Source organism: Odontomachus brunneus, unplaced genomic scaffold, assembly GCF_010583005.1.
Source record: "Odontomachus brunneus isolate Ranch 3 - 2012 unplaced genomic scaffold, Obru_v1 Obru_scaffold_078, whole genome shotgun sequence".
Lineage (NCBI taxonomy): Eukaryota > Metazoa > Arthropoda > Insecta > Hymenoptera > Formicidae > Odontomachus > Odontomachus brunneus.
The window spans coordinates 271664-293823 of NW_022639528.1; the positions used below are offsets into that span (position 1 = coordinate 271664).

General features: G+C 37.3%; 2 protein-coding genes across 4 annotated transcripts in view; both read left to right on the forward strand.

The window, feature by feature from the left end:
• The window catches only part of LOC116847460 (RING finger protein nhl-1-like), a 20941-nt gene extending 8921 nt beyond the window's left edge, over positions 1–12020 (forward strand). Inside the window, exons 7-11 of one of the 2 annotated variants that reach the window (XM_032822478.1) lie at positions 7700–7854; positions 8711–8940; positions 10148–10491; positions 11264–11331; positions 11411–11633. In XM_032822478.1, the coding sequence (XP_032678369.1) occupies positions 7700–7854; positions 8711–8940; positions 10148–10491; positions 11264–11331; positions 11411–11633 (1020 nt within the window). Of the gene's footprint in view, positions 1–7699; positions 7855–8710; positions 8941–10147; positions 10492–11263; positions 11332–11410 lie in introns of both variants that reach the window. The other variant, XM_032822480.1, reaches the window with a different exon arrangement.
• Positions 12021–18072: 6052 nt separating this feature from the next.
• Positions 18073–21900, forward strand: LOC116847505 (basic helix-loop-helix transcription factor amos-like). Of its 2 annotated transcripts, none has more exons than XM_032822593.1 (5): positions 18073–18585; positions 19603–19760; positions 19876–19987; positions 20717–20925; positions 21527–21900. In XM_032822593.1, exons 1-5 carry the CDS (start codon positions 18479–18481, stop codon positions 21631–21633), a joined length of 693 nt encoding a protein of 230 aa, XP_032678484.1. In that variant the 5' UTR covers positions 18073–18478; the 3' UTR covers positions 21634–21900. The 2 variants fall into 2 exon arrangements, with proteins under 2 accessions (XP_032678484.1, XP_032678483.1); XM_032822592.1 differs by having other exon boundaries at positions 18083–18585; positions 20714–20925.
• The last annotated feature ends 260 nt before the right edge of the window (positions 21901–22160 follow it).

Sequence of the window (22160 nt, forward strand, 5' to 3'; positions counted from 1 at the left end):
CTCTCTCTCTCCCTCTCTCTCTCTCTCTCTCTCTCTCTCTCTCTCTCTCTCTCTCTCTCTCTCTTCGTGCATTCTCTCTGTCTCTCTCTCAAGGGTGGCTTTTTCGAGGTTGGCTCGTAGCCACGCCCGACACCCCCGTCAGGCCACGCCCGCGACGGAACTCACACATAAATACGCGCACACACACGTATACGCACATACATGGACGCGCGCACACAAGCCCGAGGCTCAGCAGGGCCCAAGGGCTAATAATTCACGTCACGAGCACACCCCACCATAAAGAGTCAGCTACAGGCACCGGCGGGCGTATATTCCATAGCGCCGGCATAAACGCTACCCAGTTGCAGTTACTGTTAATTACCGATCATCTTTTATAATTTATTGCCGCGCCTGTTAGCCCGGAATCCACCGAGCCCGGAAAACTCGCCACCCCGATGACTGACTGGCCTGACAATTATGTAACGCGCCGCCGAATCATTTCGCCGGAGTCACTCAGTCGCCCGGGACTCGTCATCGCTTGATGATCATCCGATGAATGATGCAGTTTGACTGCCGCTGTGCTCCCGCCAATTAAGAACCATTTCACCGCTCGCCAAGTAATCGCCGCCAAGTAATTCTACCCCCGCGTAATCGCGCGCGAGTTATCCCGGCGACATTTTATCATCCTCACGTTGGAAATCGCGTTTCTTTCTCATTTTTTTTTCAATGATTCGATATGGAAATGTTGCGCTATAGCCGCGGATAAATAAACCGACGAAATCAGTTTACTTAATATTGAATTAAATTCGTTTTCTGCCAATCCGATCTCATTCAATCCGGATTGATTAGCAACGGGTCGGAAGTGCGTTTAATTATTCTATCCTTATATGGAGAATTAATTTCGTTCACATATGCCTCTCCATCGCCCGATATCGTTATGAAATATTTCGGATAAATAAACAAATTAATATTCATTAATATTCATAAAACTGCTACATTCAAGCTAACAATCATTGTTTCACATATAAGCAAGGATATGTATACAGAGAGAAATTATCCGATAAAAAATTAACAAACTCATATTTTCCAATAAAATACCGATGAATTTTTATATCTGATCAGGAAACATCCGCTGAGAAATCTCAATTTATAATTTTTTCATCGGTTTATTTGATGAAATGCCATTATGATTGGAAGTATCTAATAAAATTTATTCGGATATTTTGATCAGATATAAAAATTGATCGGAATTTGATTGAAAATACCCGTTTATTAATTTTTAATTTCTTTTAGTATAATTTTGTTAGAAGAATTCTGAAGTTTTGAACTTCGGCAATGTCAATTTCATATTTGAATATTATAATAGTCTCATAATAAGTATAACAACATGTCTCACAACGATAATCTCACATAATTCTGATGGTAATGATATCTTCTTCTGACAAACGTTTTGGCAAACGTCAGATTCTCAATCCAATATTTTGTGCTTTTTACTCATGAAAATTATTTTTTATTAACAGGAATATATTTTTCTTTGTTAAATTATACGAAATGTATTGATGCAAGTAACTTATCTTCATTTAACGTTATTATACGTAATTTCATTTTAAGATTTACATGTCAAAGATAGATATTTCCAAAGCAATGTTCCTTTTTTCCGTGTAACAAGCAACAGATAATAACCGCAATTATTGAAGTCGTCTCTTTAGGAGTGTATATAAATAATAAATTGAAGTATTTCTTAAAATATTTAATTTTTATAAAAAGAAGGACGCGATATTTTTTTGATAAGAAGTTCATTCGAGTCTAATTCATTTTGCGTATCGGATTTCTTATCGTACATTGCGAGTCGCGGCAAAGCAAAGCAATACAATGTCGACATTTCCTGTACTGATAACACTCTTAACGAGGCAGAAAATCAGTGGGATCACAGGACGACGGTTCGTTACAGGGCACAACGTGGCCCCTCTCGATTTGCCGGTGGCCAGGCAGTTGGCCCCTAAAATTAGCCACAGTGACATATTGAAGAGCGCGCGTCGCGGCCCCCGAAACCCCCTCGACGGGGCGCACAAAGCCGTTGCCCTGGGAAAATCAACTGACGCGTAACTAAACGGTGTATCATTAATTCCGACGTGTATGTTTATATCGCGCCGGTTAAGGAGCGCGTGTGCGGGGGCCCGGATCTCCAAGCCGGCTCATTTGCGTGTCGAAAAAAAAAGCGACAAATTAGCCACCCACATGGAACGGAAGGAAAGGCGTCGAGAACAAGCGAGTAATTTAGGACTCACTGTTCTCTGTGTGATTCCTTTTTTTCGTATCTGTCTCTTCTGGATCTCCTTCTCGTAGAATAATATTTATGCCGATCGCGAATCGTCTCTGACACAGCGGAGTGCAATAAAAATTCTCCCCGGAAATGAACAATGTTTGCAAAACATTACACAAGTTCCGAAGCATTGCATGACTTTTAATCACAAACAATCAATATCTCGAAAATTGTGTGCGCAATGGAAAGTTATACGAAGTCCAGAGAGTTGCTCTAACTTATCGAGTAAAGGGAAGACTGAGATGACTATTAAATCAATAACTCGGTTATACTCACGGAGGAATATTATAATTTCTCTTTTCATATAAATTCTTCTGAACTTTACTATATTTCTAGTAGTGTAGGAATAAAGTAATGTCAATAAGGTCTATCTTATTGAAGAACATAATCAATTTTGCTATAGGAACACTGCAATTATTTCTCACAAACTAACAGCAATTTAATGTAACTTTTTAATAACATATTTTAGAGTTTCTAAAATATAATATAATATATGTGAAATATATATATAAATTATTGCAAATTATTGCAGGAAGTCGATCTAGTCTTTACAAAAATTCCATATTAATTTTTATTATAAAATTCTCTTCGTGTCTTTGTGGACAAATTATACTTTTATTCTCGCTACTGTATTGTAACAATAAGCAAAATTATTGTATCAATCAATCACATCGTGATATCGTAGAAAGAAAGTGAATTAAAAAATCTTAAGATATTTTGGGAAATATTTTAGAAATTTGGAGGTATTTTATTCAAAACTTTTATGTACACTAAAAGAGAATGTTATAGTCTCTCTTCATATATCAATTCTTCTCAATTTTATTATATTTTGATAGTATAGATATATTTTGGTAGGAATAGATAGTAAGCTGATCTTGTCGATCTTGCTAAGGAACATGGTAAATTTTGCCAAAAATATAGTAAATTTTGCTAGAAATATCATACATTCCAGTTTCTAAAATATAAGTAGCATAAACGAGATGAAATAATAATCAATTACGACAGAATGTCGATCAATTCGTGGGTTACAAAATTCTACACTAATTTCTACTATAACATTCTCCACGTATAGAAATTTTTATAGTCGTTAATCGCTTCGCAAAATTACTCGAGCAATGTGCGTTTCTTCTGTTTACCTCTACAATGTTTTATTAGAGCCACTAGCATCGCTTATTTAATTGCGATAGCGCATCGATTCGTCGTAATTGTCTCGTAAACGCGGCCGACTGATTGATCAACATCGCCAAATCTCTCCCGAACCCGGCTCATTAGGATCTCTTAATTGCTTCGTCCTTTACCATTGTCTTTTCCCCTCGAATCGTCCTCGTTTCACCGTAGACGATTCACGGTTTACATCGTCATCTGTTCTCACAGAACGCACCCCCTTTCCCCCTCTCCTATGTTGTCGTCGGACAGGAATGTCGATTCTTGGGTGACCATTTTATCGGCACGCGCTTCCACTGTCCACCTGATTGGCATGAAACGTATCGGCGCACCTAAGTGTCGCGAAAAAAGGACGAAGACGGGCTTCGCGCCGTGCTTTGAAGCCACCGTCGAGACGCACGTTTATAAATGATCTGACGAATACACGTGGCACGAAAATAAATATCGCATGAGAGAAATGTGCGTCCGCATTTTTTAAAGGAGATAAAACCTTATCTCCACTTGCAAAATAACTCTTCATCGTAAGGGACATGGTAAATTATATTTACAAGGGAACCTAACCTAACTCGAAAATTCAGATTTTAGTGAAACGTTGCACAAATGTAGGCTAGATAAATAGATGAATTTAGATAATTTTAATTGGTGCTAAAAAACGGTTTGAAGGGGTGAAACCACCCTTCAAAGGTACAGAAATTTTCGATTTTTTAAAGATATTTCGTAAATTAAATGAAATATCAAAAAATGTTTTATACAAAAGTTTTATAGAAAAATTTTCTTTATTTAACTGTGTCATTCATTTTTCGAAAAAAAATATATTTTTAAAAATTCATTCTTTTTCCCCCGTATGTAATACATTATCTATCGTGTTAAAATTCTGATTTTAATAAAACTTGGCATAAATGCAGGTTAAATAAAGTCAATCATTTATAAAATCTTGGTTGATGCTAATAGACGTTTTGAAAAAGTGAAACGACCCTTCAAAGAGGCTTTCGATTTTTTCAATATATTTCGTAAACTAAATGAAGTATCAAAAAATGTTTCATACAAAAATGTAATAGTAAAAATATCTTTATTTAATTATGTTACTTATTTTTTGAAACAAAAATATTTTTAAGAATTTATCCTTTGAAATATATTGAAAAAATTGAAAATTTCTCTATCTTTGAAGGGTTTCACTCCTTCAAACCATTTTTTAGCACCAACTGAAATTATCTAAATTCATCTATTTGTCTAACCTACATTTGTATGTTGTGTGTGTGTGTGTGTGTGTATGCAAAGTTTTATTAAAATCTGAATTTTCGGGTTCTCAAGGTTCCCTTGTTAGTCGCGAAATTGTATTAGATTGATGCAGTAGTCTTTTCCCTTAAACATATGGTCTTTTCTCTTGAACAAGCGTTAAGCAATTGAGTAAAGCATTTTTTAGATATAAATATGTGGAAATAAAATAAATATTATATTTTATGTATATTACATTTTATTAATTACATTTTATGGAATAAGATTTCTGAATCAATCTAACAGAGTTACACTGAGAGGAAAAGTTATTGATCTAACTAAAATTATCATTATTTTTCACTCCAACCAATTTTTGTTACATATAAATTGTATTATTTCAGTATTTAGAAATAATGGATATGAATACAACGCGGAATTTCGCAAAATAACAGTGATAATATATAAAATTCAGCACAGAAATTTCGACACGCGAATCGATTTCAACACAATACAAAATATTTTTCACCGTGTAAACATACGAATAGAAAGTACTCAGTAAACACTAAATATCAGTAACGCAATATATTACAATTTCGATGTTACAATGTCAGCTCAATCATATGGTATGTTATGTAATTGTTACATATTATATAACATATACATAATATATAACATACGTAACATACTATAATATATAACATTACATAACATACTATATGATTGAACTAACATTGTAACATCGATGTTATGTTACTGATATTTGATGTTTATTGGATATGCGAAATGTCTCTTACATCCGTCAAAGAGGATCCGGTGCGCCCCGATAGCGAATCTCGAGAGCGCGGCTTCAGCTTAAGTTCCTACAAATCCGCGAAATACGTTTCATCGAATTACTCTGACTCGCCCTGCTTATCTCTCGATTGTCGTCGAAACTTCAGGGAATCGATTCGCGACGAACTATTCGTCAGTACACGGCATTTCGGCACGGGGTGGTCAAAACGACGTCGTCGTCGTCGTCGGAGGTCCATCGCCGGCCGACGTAAACAGGCTTTGGGCCACCAAGCCTATTTGCTACACGTGTCCTCGCACGTTGAATCGCGGCGATCCTCCTGCTGGCGACGATCAAACGGCCAGGGCGAGCGCGGGGAAGGCAGGCCGAGGGATCGGAAATCTGCACAAAGGGCTCGGCACGCTCCGGCACGTGACCGTCGGTGGTACGACTTCAGGGTACCGTAAGTGCCAGAAAGCACCGGGATACAAAGCTCCGCCGTTCTCCTCTCCTCTGTCTCTCCTTTTCTCTTCCTCTCTCCTTCCTCTTTATGCCGGCGATTGGCCGCAATTTAGCGACGCGTCGTTGCACACCGTGCGGGATTTGCGGCAGAGAACGTCAACTGCATTGCTCTGCATATTTCATTTCGGAACGTTCGTTCGCCGATTTATCAGCGCGGAGACGCGAACGGAGGAGGGCCCGTCCGTGCTTAGAAACCGAGGCGATTGGCTCACTGTAAAAAATTTTGTGTTAAATTCGACACATTTCACGTGTGTCTCAATTTATTCATTCTATTTTTTTGTGTTAATTTAACACAGGGCAAGTATGTAAACAAATGATACGAATAACGTGTCGAAAATTAACAGAAAAATGTGACACTTAAACACTGTTGTGTCACTTTAACATTTAGAAATAGTGAATACGAACTCAGCGCAGAATAGTCACAAAATAACGACAATGTATTAAATTAACATACGAGTATATTAGAAATTTAACAAAAATTTCTATACGCATTGATTTCAACACAAATAGAAAATACTTTTTACAATGCAGATATCCGTTGTTCGAAACAATGAAGTAATAATTGTTAAACAAGCTGATCAAATAAAACATCTCATTGTTGACGCGGAAAAGAATATTTAAAAGTTTATTTGTGAAATATAAAGTTTATTTATAAGGTTTATCACTATGAAATAGTCACTCTTTTATCCCGCAAATAAATTCTCAAGTGTTTTTTCTCAATGTAATTTTATTAATTGACACTCTATACGGAGAAAATATTGTAATAAAAATTACAAAACAAAATGTTGTAATTTTGGATTATATAGAAAATATCATAAAAATTATCATAAATATCATATATAAATATCATAAATCATAGATCTCTTTATTTTTAATGTTATGTACGTCTGAATTTTTACTGCAAAACGATTGTAATTATTCGAACGTTTTTTATATTATTAGAAAATAAGTTCAAATTTACTATTTCTAATTTATATTTTACTATTTAGTAATTTATTTTGCGTAATGTCAATATAATCTAGTTAAAGAAAAAATTTGTAAAATGAAATATAATTTTAACGTGATTTTTACTGCAATATCTTCCCTATGTAGGAAAACTTGGTTTTTCCAGTGGCATTTATTCGATTAGAAGTTGATTAAAATATTCCCTTTTGTAATCGTAAAATGCGATAAGAAGTTCAAATATAATGCTGGTTGCAAGGAAAACCAAGTTTATAATTGGGCGCCTTGTTCCACTTGACATAATTGATAAACGAGCAATGAAAATAGTTATAGCTATAGTTTTGCGAAGAATTGCTTGTTAATCATTTTTCCGCTTTTCCGGCCGAATAATATACAGCAATTGGTGTAAAGCGTGTTACGAATTAACGAGCTATTCGCCCGAATTTTATTTTATCGTTACATTCTTTTGTCTGGTAATTTATATATTATATATTATAATTTGCGTATGCGCAGCAGTTCGCGTTAAACTAAAGTGATCGCGTTTTCGTTTCATTTAATCGACCGACGGCGCGGTTTTATCGAATCAACGACATTAAAATTAGCTGCCGCGTTCACGTTTATATCGCGTTCTGCTCGTACCTCACTTCAATTGCCGGTAAAACTTTAATCACGTTGAATAAGTGCATTTGCATTGATAAAACAGAAATATTAATCGCGTCGGTGTTTCGTACGGTGTTTTTCCTTCTCTACTGGCGAATTATGCAACTATTTTGCATCTGTTTCAGGTGAAAGTGTTCTTGGACCTGCAGCAAAAAGCCGCGGAAGTAATGGCGGCGATCGCCATCTGGGAATCGAAATTGCGCGGTATAGAAATGGGCTTGGCGGAGATTAACAAACGCGGAGGGTCAATAATCAAGGAGAACGTCGGTCCTCTTTACAAGTAAGTGCGCGCCTTCTCGTGATCAGCGTGTCGCGTTGTATTATTTAAATTAATCGAGATTTAACACGTTGAATGCCGCAGTGGCCACCAGTGACCGGTATCGCAACGCGTCTCATTAAGTTAACGCGCGGAACATATAATTAATTGCGACGAATTAACTAAAAAATTAGTTACACAGTCAATAGAAAGTCAACGAATCGAGATATATATGAATAGATACATGCATACATAGATATACCCATTTCGAATTACATTAATTTATCGTCTTTAATAAATTTTAAATTATTTCTAATTATTATCAATTATGATTCCTGTGATAATTATCTAATTATTATGGACAAATCATTATTATTATTATTATTTCTAAATACTCCGTTGTCTTTAAATATTAGCTAGGCTTTTGTGCAATTAATAATAATTAGCACGTTAGTCAATGTTAAGAGAAAAATCGTTGATTTGCAATATTCTGTCATATATTTAATCTTATTGCGATTATATTGCCAGTGAAAACTTTAAATTAGATGTCATGATAAATACGATTATGTACTTTTGCAAAGAGATACAATTTTTTACACAACTCGCTAAACGACACCAAGTTTCCAGACACGCTGAGAAGTTTTTATAAAGAAGTCCGGAGAAGTTGAGTTTCCTTTGGACGTCTTCCTGACGTTTCTCAGTATTGTGTCCGAACTGTCCGAACTGATTTGTAGTTTCGTGGAATTTATGAAGGATAAGCGGAGGTCTTTCATTTTTGAAAATCGTGTCGGGGTTCGTGCGAAAAGCGCGGCGCGTTAATGTATTATCAGACGAAAATTGCGGCGACGCGAGATCGTAAAAGTAAAAATTGGTACGACAGGCGGAAAGCTTTCGCGCCCAAAATAATCGTGAACCGTGACATGGTGCAGCGGCCGTCGGCACTCGCCGTTGATTCCTGGAGGGATCACATTATCGCGACCTGTCCGGGATCGGGACAGGTTGTCATTCTCGACAGGAAGTTCAAACTTATGCGGAGGATTCGCCACCGAGAGATGATGGCGCCTCAAGGAGTCGCCTTCCTTCAGGAGAACGACGAGATATACGTGACAGGTTCTGACGTTTAATAGATGAAATTAGTGAACGATGCAATCAATAAGAGAGCTCAGGCTCAGTCGAATCGTTATCTGAACTGGGCAATAGTCAAAATTGAACGAGCTATCTAATTATTTGACAAAGCCATTCATGACGAGATAAAAGTCAAGAACATGCAAACGAACATACGGAAAGAATTTTATAGTGAAAATTACTGTAGGATTTTATGATCGAAGAATTAACAATTGATTACTTTTTCATTTCATATATGCTATTTATATTTTAGGAAATAATTGTCACTAAAAATATGCTATGTTTCCATACTGAGAGAAAAAAATATTTCAGAAATAAACAATATTTATTCGACGAATATTAATAATATATTTACTTGTACTAATATAAAATATTTTTTAGATAATAAAATATAAGCTTTCTTTAAAATCTTAAAGAAACCTTAGCTTTTCATGAAAGCAATTGTTTGTTCTATTTAAATAAGAGAGAATTTAGATTCAAGTAAATATATACTATTAGTATCTACCAAATAATAATTCGCTATTTTTTACATATTTTTCTCTCAGTATACCAAAATTTACTGTATTCTTTAGAAAGGAAGAGATATACCTTATTAATATATTTCTGTATTACTAGAAAAATAGCGAAATTGAAAAGAATTATAAAAGAAAAAACCTATAATATTCTCTTCGTATATTTGAACTTTACTCCAGTTATGTTTCGGCTGAAAAATAATAAATGTATCACCACGTTTATAATTATACATGGCTCTTCATAATGGCAATTCATGGACTTATTTTTCTCTCACCTGAATCTCTGAAATGCATGTGATATGCTTTTTGATTCTGCAATGATATTAATGCACGTGATGCATACGAGAACATTCCACACCTTTCGAAAAATATGACTTGTCCGATTTTTAACGAGTAGCAGTGCACTGAAAAAAAAGAATGAACCTGAAAATTTATTTGTGGAATATAAAACTTATTCACAGAAATAAATTTTATTTCGCAGAAATAAACCCTGTTTCACGAAAATCAACTCTGTACCCCACAAATGAACGTTCAAGCATTTTTTTTTAGTGCAGTTATTTGTTTTTCAGATATTTCACGTAAATTATATTCGCGTTCCGGGGAAGAAACGAAATTCACCAAGAGCTCGCTCATTCGCTTCCTGGAGCGCGCTGTTTACAACTAGACTAAACTTTTCGCAGATAAATGGAAGCACTGCATCTTCGTGTTCAATCACAACGGCAAGCTCGCTCGTCGCATGTGCAGCAGAGGTCTAGGAGAATCACAGCTGCGCTCGCCTGAAGGAATCACCTTTCATCCGGAGCGTAACGTGCTCTACGTCGCCGATACCGGAAACGATCGCATCCAGATCCTCGAGAAGGATGGATCATATCTGGACAGCATCGGGCCCATCGGCAAACGCGCGAAGAACGCTGCCAAGTTCTATAAAACCGATCCTATTCCGAGCCATCTGAATCAACCGACGGACGTGGCCGTCACGACGACGCGCGTCGTCGTCGCCGATTCTGGCAATCACAAAATTAAAGTGGGTTTTTCCCCAACAAGGGAATTTCATATTCTCCCTAATCCCCCATAGAGAAATATACATTATCGTGTTGAGAATACGGAACAATGATTGTTAAACAGACCTAAATAACATTAATGTGTGTGGATTTAATTTTTACATAGGAAATATGTTCTTTTTATAACACTATATATAATCTGTGCTTGGCTTTCTTAAAGACCCATTATTTAATTTGTATGTTTTTTCATCAGAGCCTTCCTCTTAATTTTCTTTTTCTTATGGTTAATTTGTAGTATAAAAGTAGAATTGAGTACAGAAGTTTTAAATGGATACTAATTTTCTTTCTGTGTCGTGTATAAATTCTTCAGTTCTGAGGAAAGAACTGAGAGCTTGCGAGCACAACAATAAGAATCGAGATTGGCTAAAATATTTGACAAATATATATAAAATAAATACACAAATAAGTGGACAAATATATATAAACATTATACCTGTAGAGAAAGAAAAAAATATATCAAATAAGAGTATCACGCAGTTCTACATAAATGTTAGAAAAATCCGAGGTAAAAATTAATAGGTGCGTATGTACGCAGAAGAGAAGATAGATATTTATTATTTTTTTATTGCCACACGTTTCACGAAAGTGATGTCCAGTGGTTACGTATGTGATCGCACACATATACACGATGATTTAAATATAATTGTGTAAATGTGCGCGATGAGGGTGTAACTGATGTAACTATAAATTTCATTCATTATTGCATTTTTGCACTGAAGTTTCACTTTCACGCAGATATTCGACCACGAGGGGCAAGTCCTTCAGACGATCGGCGGTGTCGGCACGTCGAAAGGTCTTTTCAAGTATGATTAAGTTATTTTGCTTATTACCAAGTATCGGTAAAACATGTAATCTGCTAAGAACTGTATTTTCATCCTGTAGATCGCCGGAAGTGCTAAGAATCGATAAGAAGGGAAACATTATCGTCGGCGACGCCGGAAACGGCAGGGTGCAGATCTTTTCGCCGGAAGGTGAGTTTCTGCGAATGTTAGGCTCTAAAGGAACCAAGGAACGTCAGTTTGGTTGGGTATCGGGCGTGTTGGTGACAAATAGTTACGATATTTTTGTCGCTGACAGCAAGAATAATGTAATTTATTTATTTTAATATATTTTACGTTACATCAAATTTTTTTACTAGCTTAATCTACTCGGCGTTATCTGAATTTTTTATATATAGAACTTCTAAACTTAAATTATCACAGAATATCAAGAGGATGAAATCAGGAAATGGAATACCCAGATCTCTCTCTTCGTTTCTCTCTCTCTCTCTCTCCTTCTCTCTTATATAGCCTATATTTTCCACAGAATCCTCCAAATAACTATGCAAAGATTTATCCAGGTTAAAGGCTGATCGGTTAAAGAGCTTAGGATTTAATAGGGAACATACAGGCAGACATTCAATTTTACACATATATAAATAGATAGATAGATAAAATTATATAAGATTTAATTATTAATATTGATTTAATAAAACAATTACATGATCATTGAATTGCTTGCTCTAGATATAAATTACATTATTTTTATTATACAATAGTGTGATTTATATCAATCTTTATATCTCAATCTTTGTTATTTATTTGTTCCATGATAATCAGACCTTCCTTCATTGAATCTTTCTAATTTTATAAAATATATTTTCACAATATTATTTATAATATAATATAAAATATATCTTCACAATATTATTTAAAATAAGAAACTATTTTGTATATTATATATTTATTGTTTCAAAGCGATAAATATGTAATATACAAAATAATTTTTTATTTTAAATAATATTATACGAAATTCAGCTTAACAAATTCGATTTGGAGACACGTCAAAATCGAATGTGCCTGATCGAACGTAATTGCACAAAAGGAAACTAATTTCAGTATTCCACGCCTCAACTACTCGCGTTCTAAGAGCTGTAGACTCCATGTTACGTGCAAACGTGCGATATTTCGGCGCGACATGCAGTTACGCAATAACACACTGTGCCGATTTTAATCGGCCGTTCGTGAATACGAACCGACTGCGGTTGACGTAGCGAACGAGTTACATAATAATAAACGCGGCGTCATAGAATGCTGGGTGGCGTATTATACTGTAAATAAATCTGCCATCTGGCTTTTATACGCGCGAAATAAAGCGTGGCTACAAAATCGGAATATACGCCGGCAATTCGAAAAGGTCGATTTTCGCGTAAGATTAAATATCTAATTTTCGGGAATTGTTCTGGGTAAAGACCTATGAAATTTGCTGCATATTTCCATATTTCTTCTCTATCTCCAACATTTGCGCATATCTCCTGGCAGCTTCATTTGTACACTGAGAAAAAATGTTTGATATTTATAGCTGTAATCACACAGAGAAATAATGATTACAAATTATGGCCAAGGGAACTATTTTTTCATTTATAGGTGCGTTCGGGGAACTCGTTATTAGCGTTATTCAGCGCTACCGTCATTTTATCCTTGTTGTATATTTAAGGAGCGATAAAGATAGAAGAACGCGGTAGCGTTGGTAGAGTCCTCCCCGAACGCATCCAAATTCTATTATAACTTTAGTGATAATATATCTTATATGCATACTAGTACTACTATTTTCGTGTCAGAACAACCAAGAAATATGGTTGGAGGACAAAACATAACTATAACTTCAGTTAGATCAACAACGTTTTTTTCTCAGTCTAATATAAACCACACGGAGGAAAAAATTTATTCTAATATATTTTTAATATAGAATATGAAATAAAAGTTTCTAATTAGGATTTAAAAATAATTTTCGAAGATTTTTATAAGATTGAAAATAAATTATTATAAATAAGATTGTCAATAAATTATTTATTACTACTACATTTTTCAATTGATATAAAAAATTCTAATAATTACAATAATTTTGTAATAAAAAATAAAATGTACGTAACATCTTGCGACACAAATATCTAGTAATTTCGCTCATAATTCTGTATGATCCAAGATTACAAAAATGTGGTGGTAATTTTACTGAGAAAAAATATTTGAAAATTTATTTGTGAAGAACATGAGATTTGTTTCTGCGAACAAATAAATGTTCCAACACTTCTACAAATAAATTTAATTAGTAATTTCACAAATAAATTTTTACATAATTTCTTCTCATCGTATTACATTTTCTCCGTATATTTCTTATTAAAATGCTGCATAGGAATCAGGAAAAATTTGGCCGCATAGCCAGACTGCGATTTTGAAAACCGAATGAACTCACAAGTCAGCTGTTAATTATGCATTTTTTAATACTCCGTGTCTACTTCTCTGTGTTCTTCGCGATAGCGTATCCGCGAGCTGCGCGCGATTGACGTCGCGGTTAAACGGAGCGAACAGAATCGACGAGGTTGCGGCGGCGCCCGGGCCGTTGTTTGCTTTTCCCAAAGCGTTTGCGTTTCCAATCGCGGATTCAACAGAGTCGCGGCGCGCGAAGCGCCGCTCTCGTCCATCCGTTTGACCAATAAATAATTTAGCAAACAAATTGATCCCCAGGGACTATAAACAGATACTTAGGGGCACGCGTTCTCTCTCCGCGCGGACGGCGAATTAAATGTCCCGACGCGGACGCGTGCCGGCAGATCGAGCCGCCGGACAACAGGAGATCGCTCGGCGATCAGACCCCTACTGTGAGAACCGAAGTGGGCCCTGCGGCGTGAAATCTCTATTATTCCGGGGTTTCGACCCCGCGCCGCGCCGACCCTGCAGACACGCGTGTGCATGCCAAAGGGGAATGCACTGGCGCTGACAGGGGGAGTCTGCCCGGGCTCGCCCCTCGAAAATAATGTAATCGTGAATTAAATGTTTGCCTGGTTATCGACCATCTTCCCCACTGGGCCCTATCATCGCCCAAGAAAATCCAATCGCAAGTGGATTTCATTTTGGTGACTTCGAGATTTCGCGGTCACGCACTTACTTGTTCAAATATCTCATGTAAATATTCCTTACAAATAATGATATAATAACTTGACTGAGAGTTAAACTATACTGAGAGAGAAAATATTTGAGAAATAAAATATTCTTACTGATAACGTATTTTTATTTATATCAATATATATTTATACTGCATTGCGAAGAATGTTGTGTAGAATTTAACACATTGGACACGTTCCAATTTGTCCACTCCAATTTTTTGTATTAATTTAACCCAAGGTAAATATGTCAACAAGTAACGCAACTTATCTATACATTTTACATGTAAAATATGTCACCAAGAATGTAAGTTGTGTTATTTTAACACACACAAAAATGGTGAGAATGAAGTTAACGCAAAATGGTCAAAATGATGCAACGACAATATCTCAAATTAATACATATGACACGGATATTCAATAAGCCAGAAATTCAATAGAAAATTTCTACACAGATCGATTTCATGCAAATACAAAATGTATGTATCATGAACAAATATTTTTCACATGAGAAAACGTACATTTTTTGCAAACCGTAGCTTGTCATAAAAAAAAACAATAGTACTATTTAAATAAAAGAATTTAGATTTCAACAATTGTGTTATTAATACCCACCGAATTAATCCATTTTTTTTATTAGGCTTTACAATCAAAGAATATTACAGAATTAGATTACTTTGTGTAGCACATTGAGAGGAAAATTTTAAAAAATATTTAAAAAATATTTAAAAAATTGTTTTTAAAATTTAAACTAGAAAATATTCACTCGATGGGTGTGCTAACAACATATTTATACTAACATATTTAATTTTACGTTGAGAAAAAATTTCTCTTGAATGAGGAAATATATATTTTCCTGAAACACATTTTTGCTTCTCACGAAATCAATCTCGTTTATTCTATTTAAACAAAAGGATTCAAATTTAGATAAATATGTCATTAGTATCGACCAAATAAATATCTTCTGTTTTACAGACATTTTTGTCCTCTCTCACTGTAAAAGAATAAATCTCGACGGAGTGGAGTCATTCCTTTGCAAGTGCCAAAGTCTCAGCACAAACGATAAAATAGGGTAAAGGAGCACAGGCGCTCGTTGGAAAGAGAAATGTATTCGATTACACGTTGCGTCTCGCGCTCATGTCGACACTCGCGTGCAAATGTTGAAGGGAGCGAAGGGCGGAAGGTAAAACGGGCAGACACGTTCGGAACGAATCCCGGAGTCCGCGCCGCGCTTTCCCTTTAAACGCGAACGCGACAAATTGAGATAAATAATAGCTTTGCGGGTGCACAAAGCTCACTCGAAATTTGTCATGGTGATACTCTCGAAACGGCACGCTCCCGAGCCGTTACGAAACGATACGCACACTCGAGTTACATCTGGCGCGTTACATGGGCGCGGATCACACTCACGCACAGCGAGATCGCGCGTGGCCATCGAAAAGTTCCTCTCTGCCTCTCTTCTCTCTTTCTCACTCTCTCTCTCTTTACAGATTTTCCACGCGATTATCGAGCGCGGTTTCATCGCCTCGTCGCACGTCTGGCCGAGTTCTACACGTTCGTTCGGCGCGGATTCATCGCGCCGGTATTATAAATTCACTCGCTCGAAATTCACACTCCCCTCCCGCACTGCACTCCCTGCATTATATTAATTTTGGATCGATTCCTCTCTCTGCCGCGAGATAACGTCGAAATATGCAGATCAAGCGTGCGACCTCCGTCGCATCTCTCTCTATACATTTCTCCGTTTCTCCCTTTCTCTCTCTCGCAGGGCGGAAGGGTTGCGATACACAGTACACACGTAAGGACGACATGTTCTCACACAGGTTCGAGAGCCTAAATCCCAATTATATGCATATCGTATCGTTCGGTGGGCCCGCCAATAATAATTCGGTGGTGCCTTGGGCGAGGACCGACCGCGGATCCGCTCGCTCTTTCTCCCTCTCTGTCTTTCTCTCGTCCCCGAATTCGTTTCCACGGGCCGACAAAACTTTGTCCGGCTCGTGTTGTAGTTGGTACAACCCCGGTGAACCACTATTGTGATCGTATTAACACCTCATATAATTGCACCACCACCGCCGTAGCCGCCGTCGCCGCCGTCGCGTTTCTCTCTTCTCCCGCGTGTGCACTAAACACAGCTCATTTGAATATCGGCTCCATTCATGCCGCGCAATGGGAAGGCTAATAATCGCGCCCTTAAAAGAGACACACCGCCGCAGATCGACCTCGGTTGCGCTCTCTTCCAGACGTCAGCCCGGATGATGCTTTCTCAGGCTGTCATGAGTGAAGCGAGCAGTTTTGCGGATCGACAATCGCGGTCGTTGAATGCACGAAATTTTGTTAATCGCGAACATCACACTGTTGTGTGAAACATAAATTTCTGATCGAAATTTTCACTCTGTGACTTTAATTTCTGACTGTGATTTCATCCTGTGATTTTTATTGTAACATTCTTATGCTTTGATGCTTTTTATTTTGCGGCTTTTAACAGCAACGCTTTCATCATGACGATAATGAAAATCATATTACTGTGTGAAACCTGAATTCCCGAGCGCAGTGAAATTTCAATTTTCTCTGTAACTTTCTATTTTTAAAATATTTTTTAATTTTTTATTCTTTTAACAACAGTGTCTTTATCATGACGTTGCAGAAGAGCTGCGCAACGACGATACGTAATGATAATGAAAAAGCGCGACGAAATTTCCGTATCTTCTTTTTTGTTTCTTGTAACATTTTTCCACTTTTATACTTTTTTATCCCGCAACTTTTAACGATAGTGTCTTCATCACACGACGTTGCAGATGAGGGAGAGATTACGATAACTTTGGCGATTACGATAAATGCACATAGTGTCAAAAAACTAAATCTTATTTATACATTTTTTTGTTTATAACTCTTTAATAAATAATTATCGACGACTGAGATCTTTTAAATATTAAAATGATGATCTGGAAAATATATGTTGAACAAAATTGTGTCGCCAATGTTATTGTAATCTTGCCCAGATGAGCTGCACGACTACGACGTAACAAAAACTAATTATAGAATATTTGTTAAGAATTATATGAACATTCCTATATTCAACATTCAATTATATGAACTGGGATACATTTTCCTCTGCCATGCAACTTGTGTGTCGAATTTTGCACTGTGGCCCCAAACGCGCGCCAAAATAAACGTCATAAAGGAGATTGATGCGCTATATCGGAAAAGCGACAAAGATCAGGTGAATGAGAGACGGCGAAGTCGAAGGAGCGCGGAAGAAAATCATTTACGACGAAAGAACCTGACGCTGACGATATTTCAGTCGTGCTTTCGGCGAAATTGAAAAACCACCCCGCCACTCTTCGTCGGACCACTCTTCCCTGTGCTTCCCGCGAATAAACCCACCCCCGCGTGCCCCGCTCGAGACGACGGTGGCGAGGGGTTGGCAGGCGGGAGGGGGGAGAGAGAAAGAGAGGAGGGGTGAAGAGGGGTGAATAAAATCTCCGCGGGGTGCGCGCTGTGGGACGCGCTGGAGGGACGCCGATAAAAGCCTCGCTATAGCCGAAGCCGGCTCGCCAATCCCGCGAGCGTCTGATAATCGTGCACGACGAGCGTCACGACTCGCCATTGGACGCGCGCCCGCCCAGGGGTTGGTATCGATCATCCCCCTCGCAAGTGAGGGAGCTTTTCATATATAAGGCAGCCTCCCCGGGGACACCGGCGATAGTCTGGATCCCGCGAGTTTCCCGTGCGGACAGCCCCGTGCGAGCGAGCGATCGGCCGGTCGATCGGTCGGTCGCGGTGAGATCGATCGAGGAAGAGATCCGGAGAATCGACATCTTGCCGCGAGATCCCCGACGTAGATCTCTCGACAGGACTGGGCAGGATTCTCTGGCTTTTTCCGCGGAGGGAAAAAAAGAGGAGGAAAAAGCGGAGAGACGGAACGGAGGAGTTGAGCCGCGCGCTCAGTGGGGTTGCTCGTGGACTCGTGGCGCGTAAATCTCGCGAGGGTGCTGACGACGGATGAGATCGTGAGAGCCGCGCGCGTTATGGCAAATCACCATCCGGCGTACGACTTCGAGGACAGAGGCCAGAGGATTCGCCATCGGGTCGGCACCGCGTCGAGACCGGCGGACTCCACCGTGGCTTGCACCAGGTACTGTTTTCTGGATTTCCTGTCGGACCATTTCTTGCACTGAGAGAGAAAATATCTCAGAAATAGTAAATATTTATTCAGTGGATGCACTAATAACATATTTACTTATTATTATTATTATTGGCAAGAAGGACAGCCCCCCAGGAGCTGTCCAAGGCATTGGGTCGAGGTCTGTTGTGTCATAAATATTTACTTATACTAATATAAAATATTTTCCAAATAAGAAAATATACATTTTAAGCCATGAAAGCAACTGTTTATTCTATTTTAATGAAAAAATCTAGATTTAAATATGTTATTATATATACATTATCTACTTTAGATATTTTTTTCTCTCAAAGTATACATAAAACTGAATGTCTATCTAAACGTTTTTATTCGATTCTTATTTATTGTGATATTCTTTGACTGGAGCTTATAACGCACTCGATCATGTCGATGAAATTACGAGCGATTCTCATGTTTGTTTACAGTTCAGACAGTACAAATTTCTAACATATGCCTTTAAGAAATAATATGTCACAAGTAATCGCTTAGACTTAAAAGCGGATAATGGGAGTTTATTATATACGCATCGATTATTATATGTACATCGTTATAGAATACATCTTTACACGTAAATTTTATGAAACAAAACTGCTAAAAGCTCTTATTTGAAGCTAGGAGATCCTATAGAAATATAAATGACTAATTTCATTCAAATTTTGATAATGATTTGATTAATATATGATTTATCATTATTTATTAATATTTGATTAATATATTATTTGATTAATATTTATATTACAAATACGAATACGATTCTATCGCGTTCATTATTCATAGATTATTATCATTAATTAAATACTTATTAAATATAGCTTCCAATATGTATGCAATTGCATAAAGTTAATTTCTTGCTTTGTTATGAGAAAAATTTTGGGTGTCGCATATTTTTATTTTTTTTTTCGCTTATTTCAACTATATGTCAATCTCGTGTTATTCGCATTATTGTATCTGATATTTCTTATTCCGTAGCACACAATATTATGTGGGTCCCAGCAGTGACATTAGCGAGGAGGATTTGGCGGAATTGCCATCATGCGTTTACGCGGGCAGGTCGACGCAACACGTCGCGCACACCTCACCACATACGCACTCTCCCTTACATTACCATATGCCAGTTTCAACACCAGGTGAATGAATAATGAATGATCATTCGGATCCACCACTTAACTCTGCCTTCACCGTATGAATTCTTCGTACACTTTATCCGTTGTATAAATTTCCATTGTACAATTTCCCCCTCAGATCATAATGACACAGAGATAAACGGCGTGGAGGAGGGTTATTATCCAAACGGTAGCCCCTACAGAATCCAACGACACGCCGCCAACATTCGTGAGAGAAAACGCATGCTCAGGTATGAAATGTTCGGAAATAATCGGCGCTAAACTTTCATTAACTCAGTTCTCTTCCGATCAAGATACTTCGGAAAGAGCCGAAATTCTAAAAGCTATATGAAAGGGACCGAAAGATTATGTACGTAATGAATAAGAATTATCAGTCTTATTTCCAAAATTGGTTGTGTAATTACGATACAAAAGTGTAACGTGAAATAATCATGAAACCTATTTGAAGCTAACAGTAAAGAAAATTTAAATTGACAAACATTTACACGACATTATTTACGATAGGAAAAATCATTTTCTCAGTCTACTGACAGACTGTAAAGTAAATATTTTGATAAAAATGATAATAATGAGTGAATTTAATAGAATTTTAAATAATAATTATTGAATATATATTAGATTTGGTTTCCGGGTTTGAGCCTTGTGGATTCATCTTTGTTTGATTCCGAGGATGTTCGCGAAACGTCGGAATCAAATAAAGATGAATCCACGCGGCTCAAACCCGGAAACCAAATCTAATATGTATGGACAGCGCGAAAGCCTAAAAAATCAAATATTGAATATATATTATGGAATATATATTATAGAACTTTTATTGGAAATGTAAAATGAATTTAATGGACGATTTTATTTTGGCGATTAATCAGGCATGTATTTCATCTTTTAAGACTCATAATTTGCGAAATACACCATTTCTGTCCGAGTTAGCGGATTGTCAGTGTGATTGCAATTTTTAGCAGCATCAACTCGGCTTTCGACGAGCTCCGGGTCCATGTGCCGACGTTCCCTTACGAGAAAAGACTGTCGAAGATCGACACCCTACGTCTGGCCATCGCGTACATCGCGCTACTACGCGAGGTCCTGGCGGCCAGACTAGACCCTTTGACGTACGTCGAGAGGTGCCTTAGGGGTGAGATAAACGGCGAACGCGCCGAGTGGAACACAAGTGGTTCGTACAATTTTATCATTCTAGAATTAATTTCTTCCGTTGCTCTGATCGAGTTAACAAAGAGGCGATATTAAACCTCGATATTAAACCGATCGATTTTTAACGTCGGTCCGTCTGTCCCAAGAATTTTCGAGTTTATAACATGATATAAATAGTGAATAGTAAAAAATATAAATAGTAATAAGTGGAAGATACATTCATTTTTTGTGAATTTTATAAAAAGTCCACATTCGACAGGAAAATTTGTCTCTTAACAATTTTCAGAAGATAAATCTTCCTATTGGACATAGAGGTATTACAAATTTTACAAGAAAAATGAACGTGCTATTTATTATTTGCATAACTATTTTCATATTTACTACTTATGTTGTAAACTCAAAAATAGAAAGATACAGCAGGAAAATTTGTTTCGTAGCAACTCTCAGAAAATAAATTTCTCTATTGGATACAGGATTGCGTCTTGAAGCTCAATGAGAGCAAATTTTTCGCCACGATTATACCGCTCGATCGGTTTAGACGCGATCAGAGCTCATGGATGCTTGACTTACCTGAGACTTACTTTCGCGAATCAGCCTCGTAAGTGTCAAAATCATTGTTGCAGATCTTACGGCGCGCTTGTCCTGGATAAACTGGGAGAACCTGGGGGTGAATCCAAACCGGCGATCAGTGCTGACCACCCTCGCGTTGACAACCGACAATATGAATTGAGCATCCGCGACGAGACGCTCGCGCGAGTCACGCAGCGATTCCTCTTTTCTTTGTAAATACTTTCACGCTGGGATAGAGAGGGAGAGAAACGGAAAAATAGAGCGAGAAAGAAAGAGGGAGAGATAAAGGAGTGCTAAGGACTTATTGGCAGTTTTGGTTTCAATTCACGTGCAATACGAGAGCATTGTATTCGATATCTACGTGTAAAAGGACACTAGTTAGTACAATTTAGTATTTGCTTTGGAATAAAATCGATGCTGTTCGAGACCCCTGGCCGTCCTTATTCTTCACAGCGACGATCGCAAATCACAACAGAGAAGTCTTGATTGTACTTTTATTTGTTTAACCCTGTCGTTTACAATGGCGTTCGCGTCGCAATAGGATTTAAATAACTAACGATTGTACTTCTCACCTTGGAAAGAAACATATGTGTTACGTCACTGAAATACATCGTAATAAAAATTTGTACGATGGATAGGAGAAGTGTACGATATTAGAATATGAGAGCGATTTGAGAAGTCGCGAAA

What these genes read in the sequence shown, in the direction of transcription:
- LOC116847505 (XM_032822592.1), top strand. Translation starts at nt 18,479, where the DNA reads ATGGCAAATCACCATCCGGCGTACGACTTCGAGGACAGAGGCCAGAGG. An exon ending in TATGCCAGTTTCAACACCAG is followed by an intron (nt 19,761 to 19,875) that starts GTGAATGAATAA and finishes TTTCCCCCTCAG; the next exon opens with ATCATAATGACACAGAGATA. An exon ending in CGCCGAGTGGAACACAAGTG is followed by an intron (nt 20,926 to 21,526) that starts GTTCGTACAATT and finishes TCATTGTTGCAG; the next exon opens with ATCTTACGGCGCGCTTGTCC.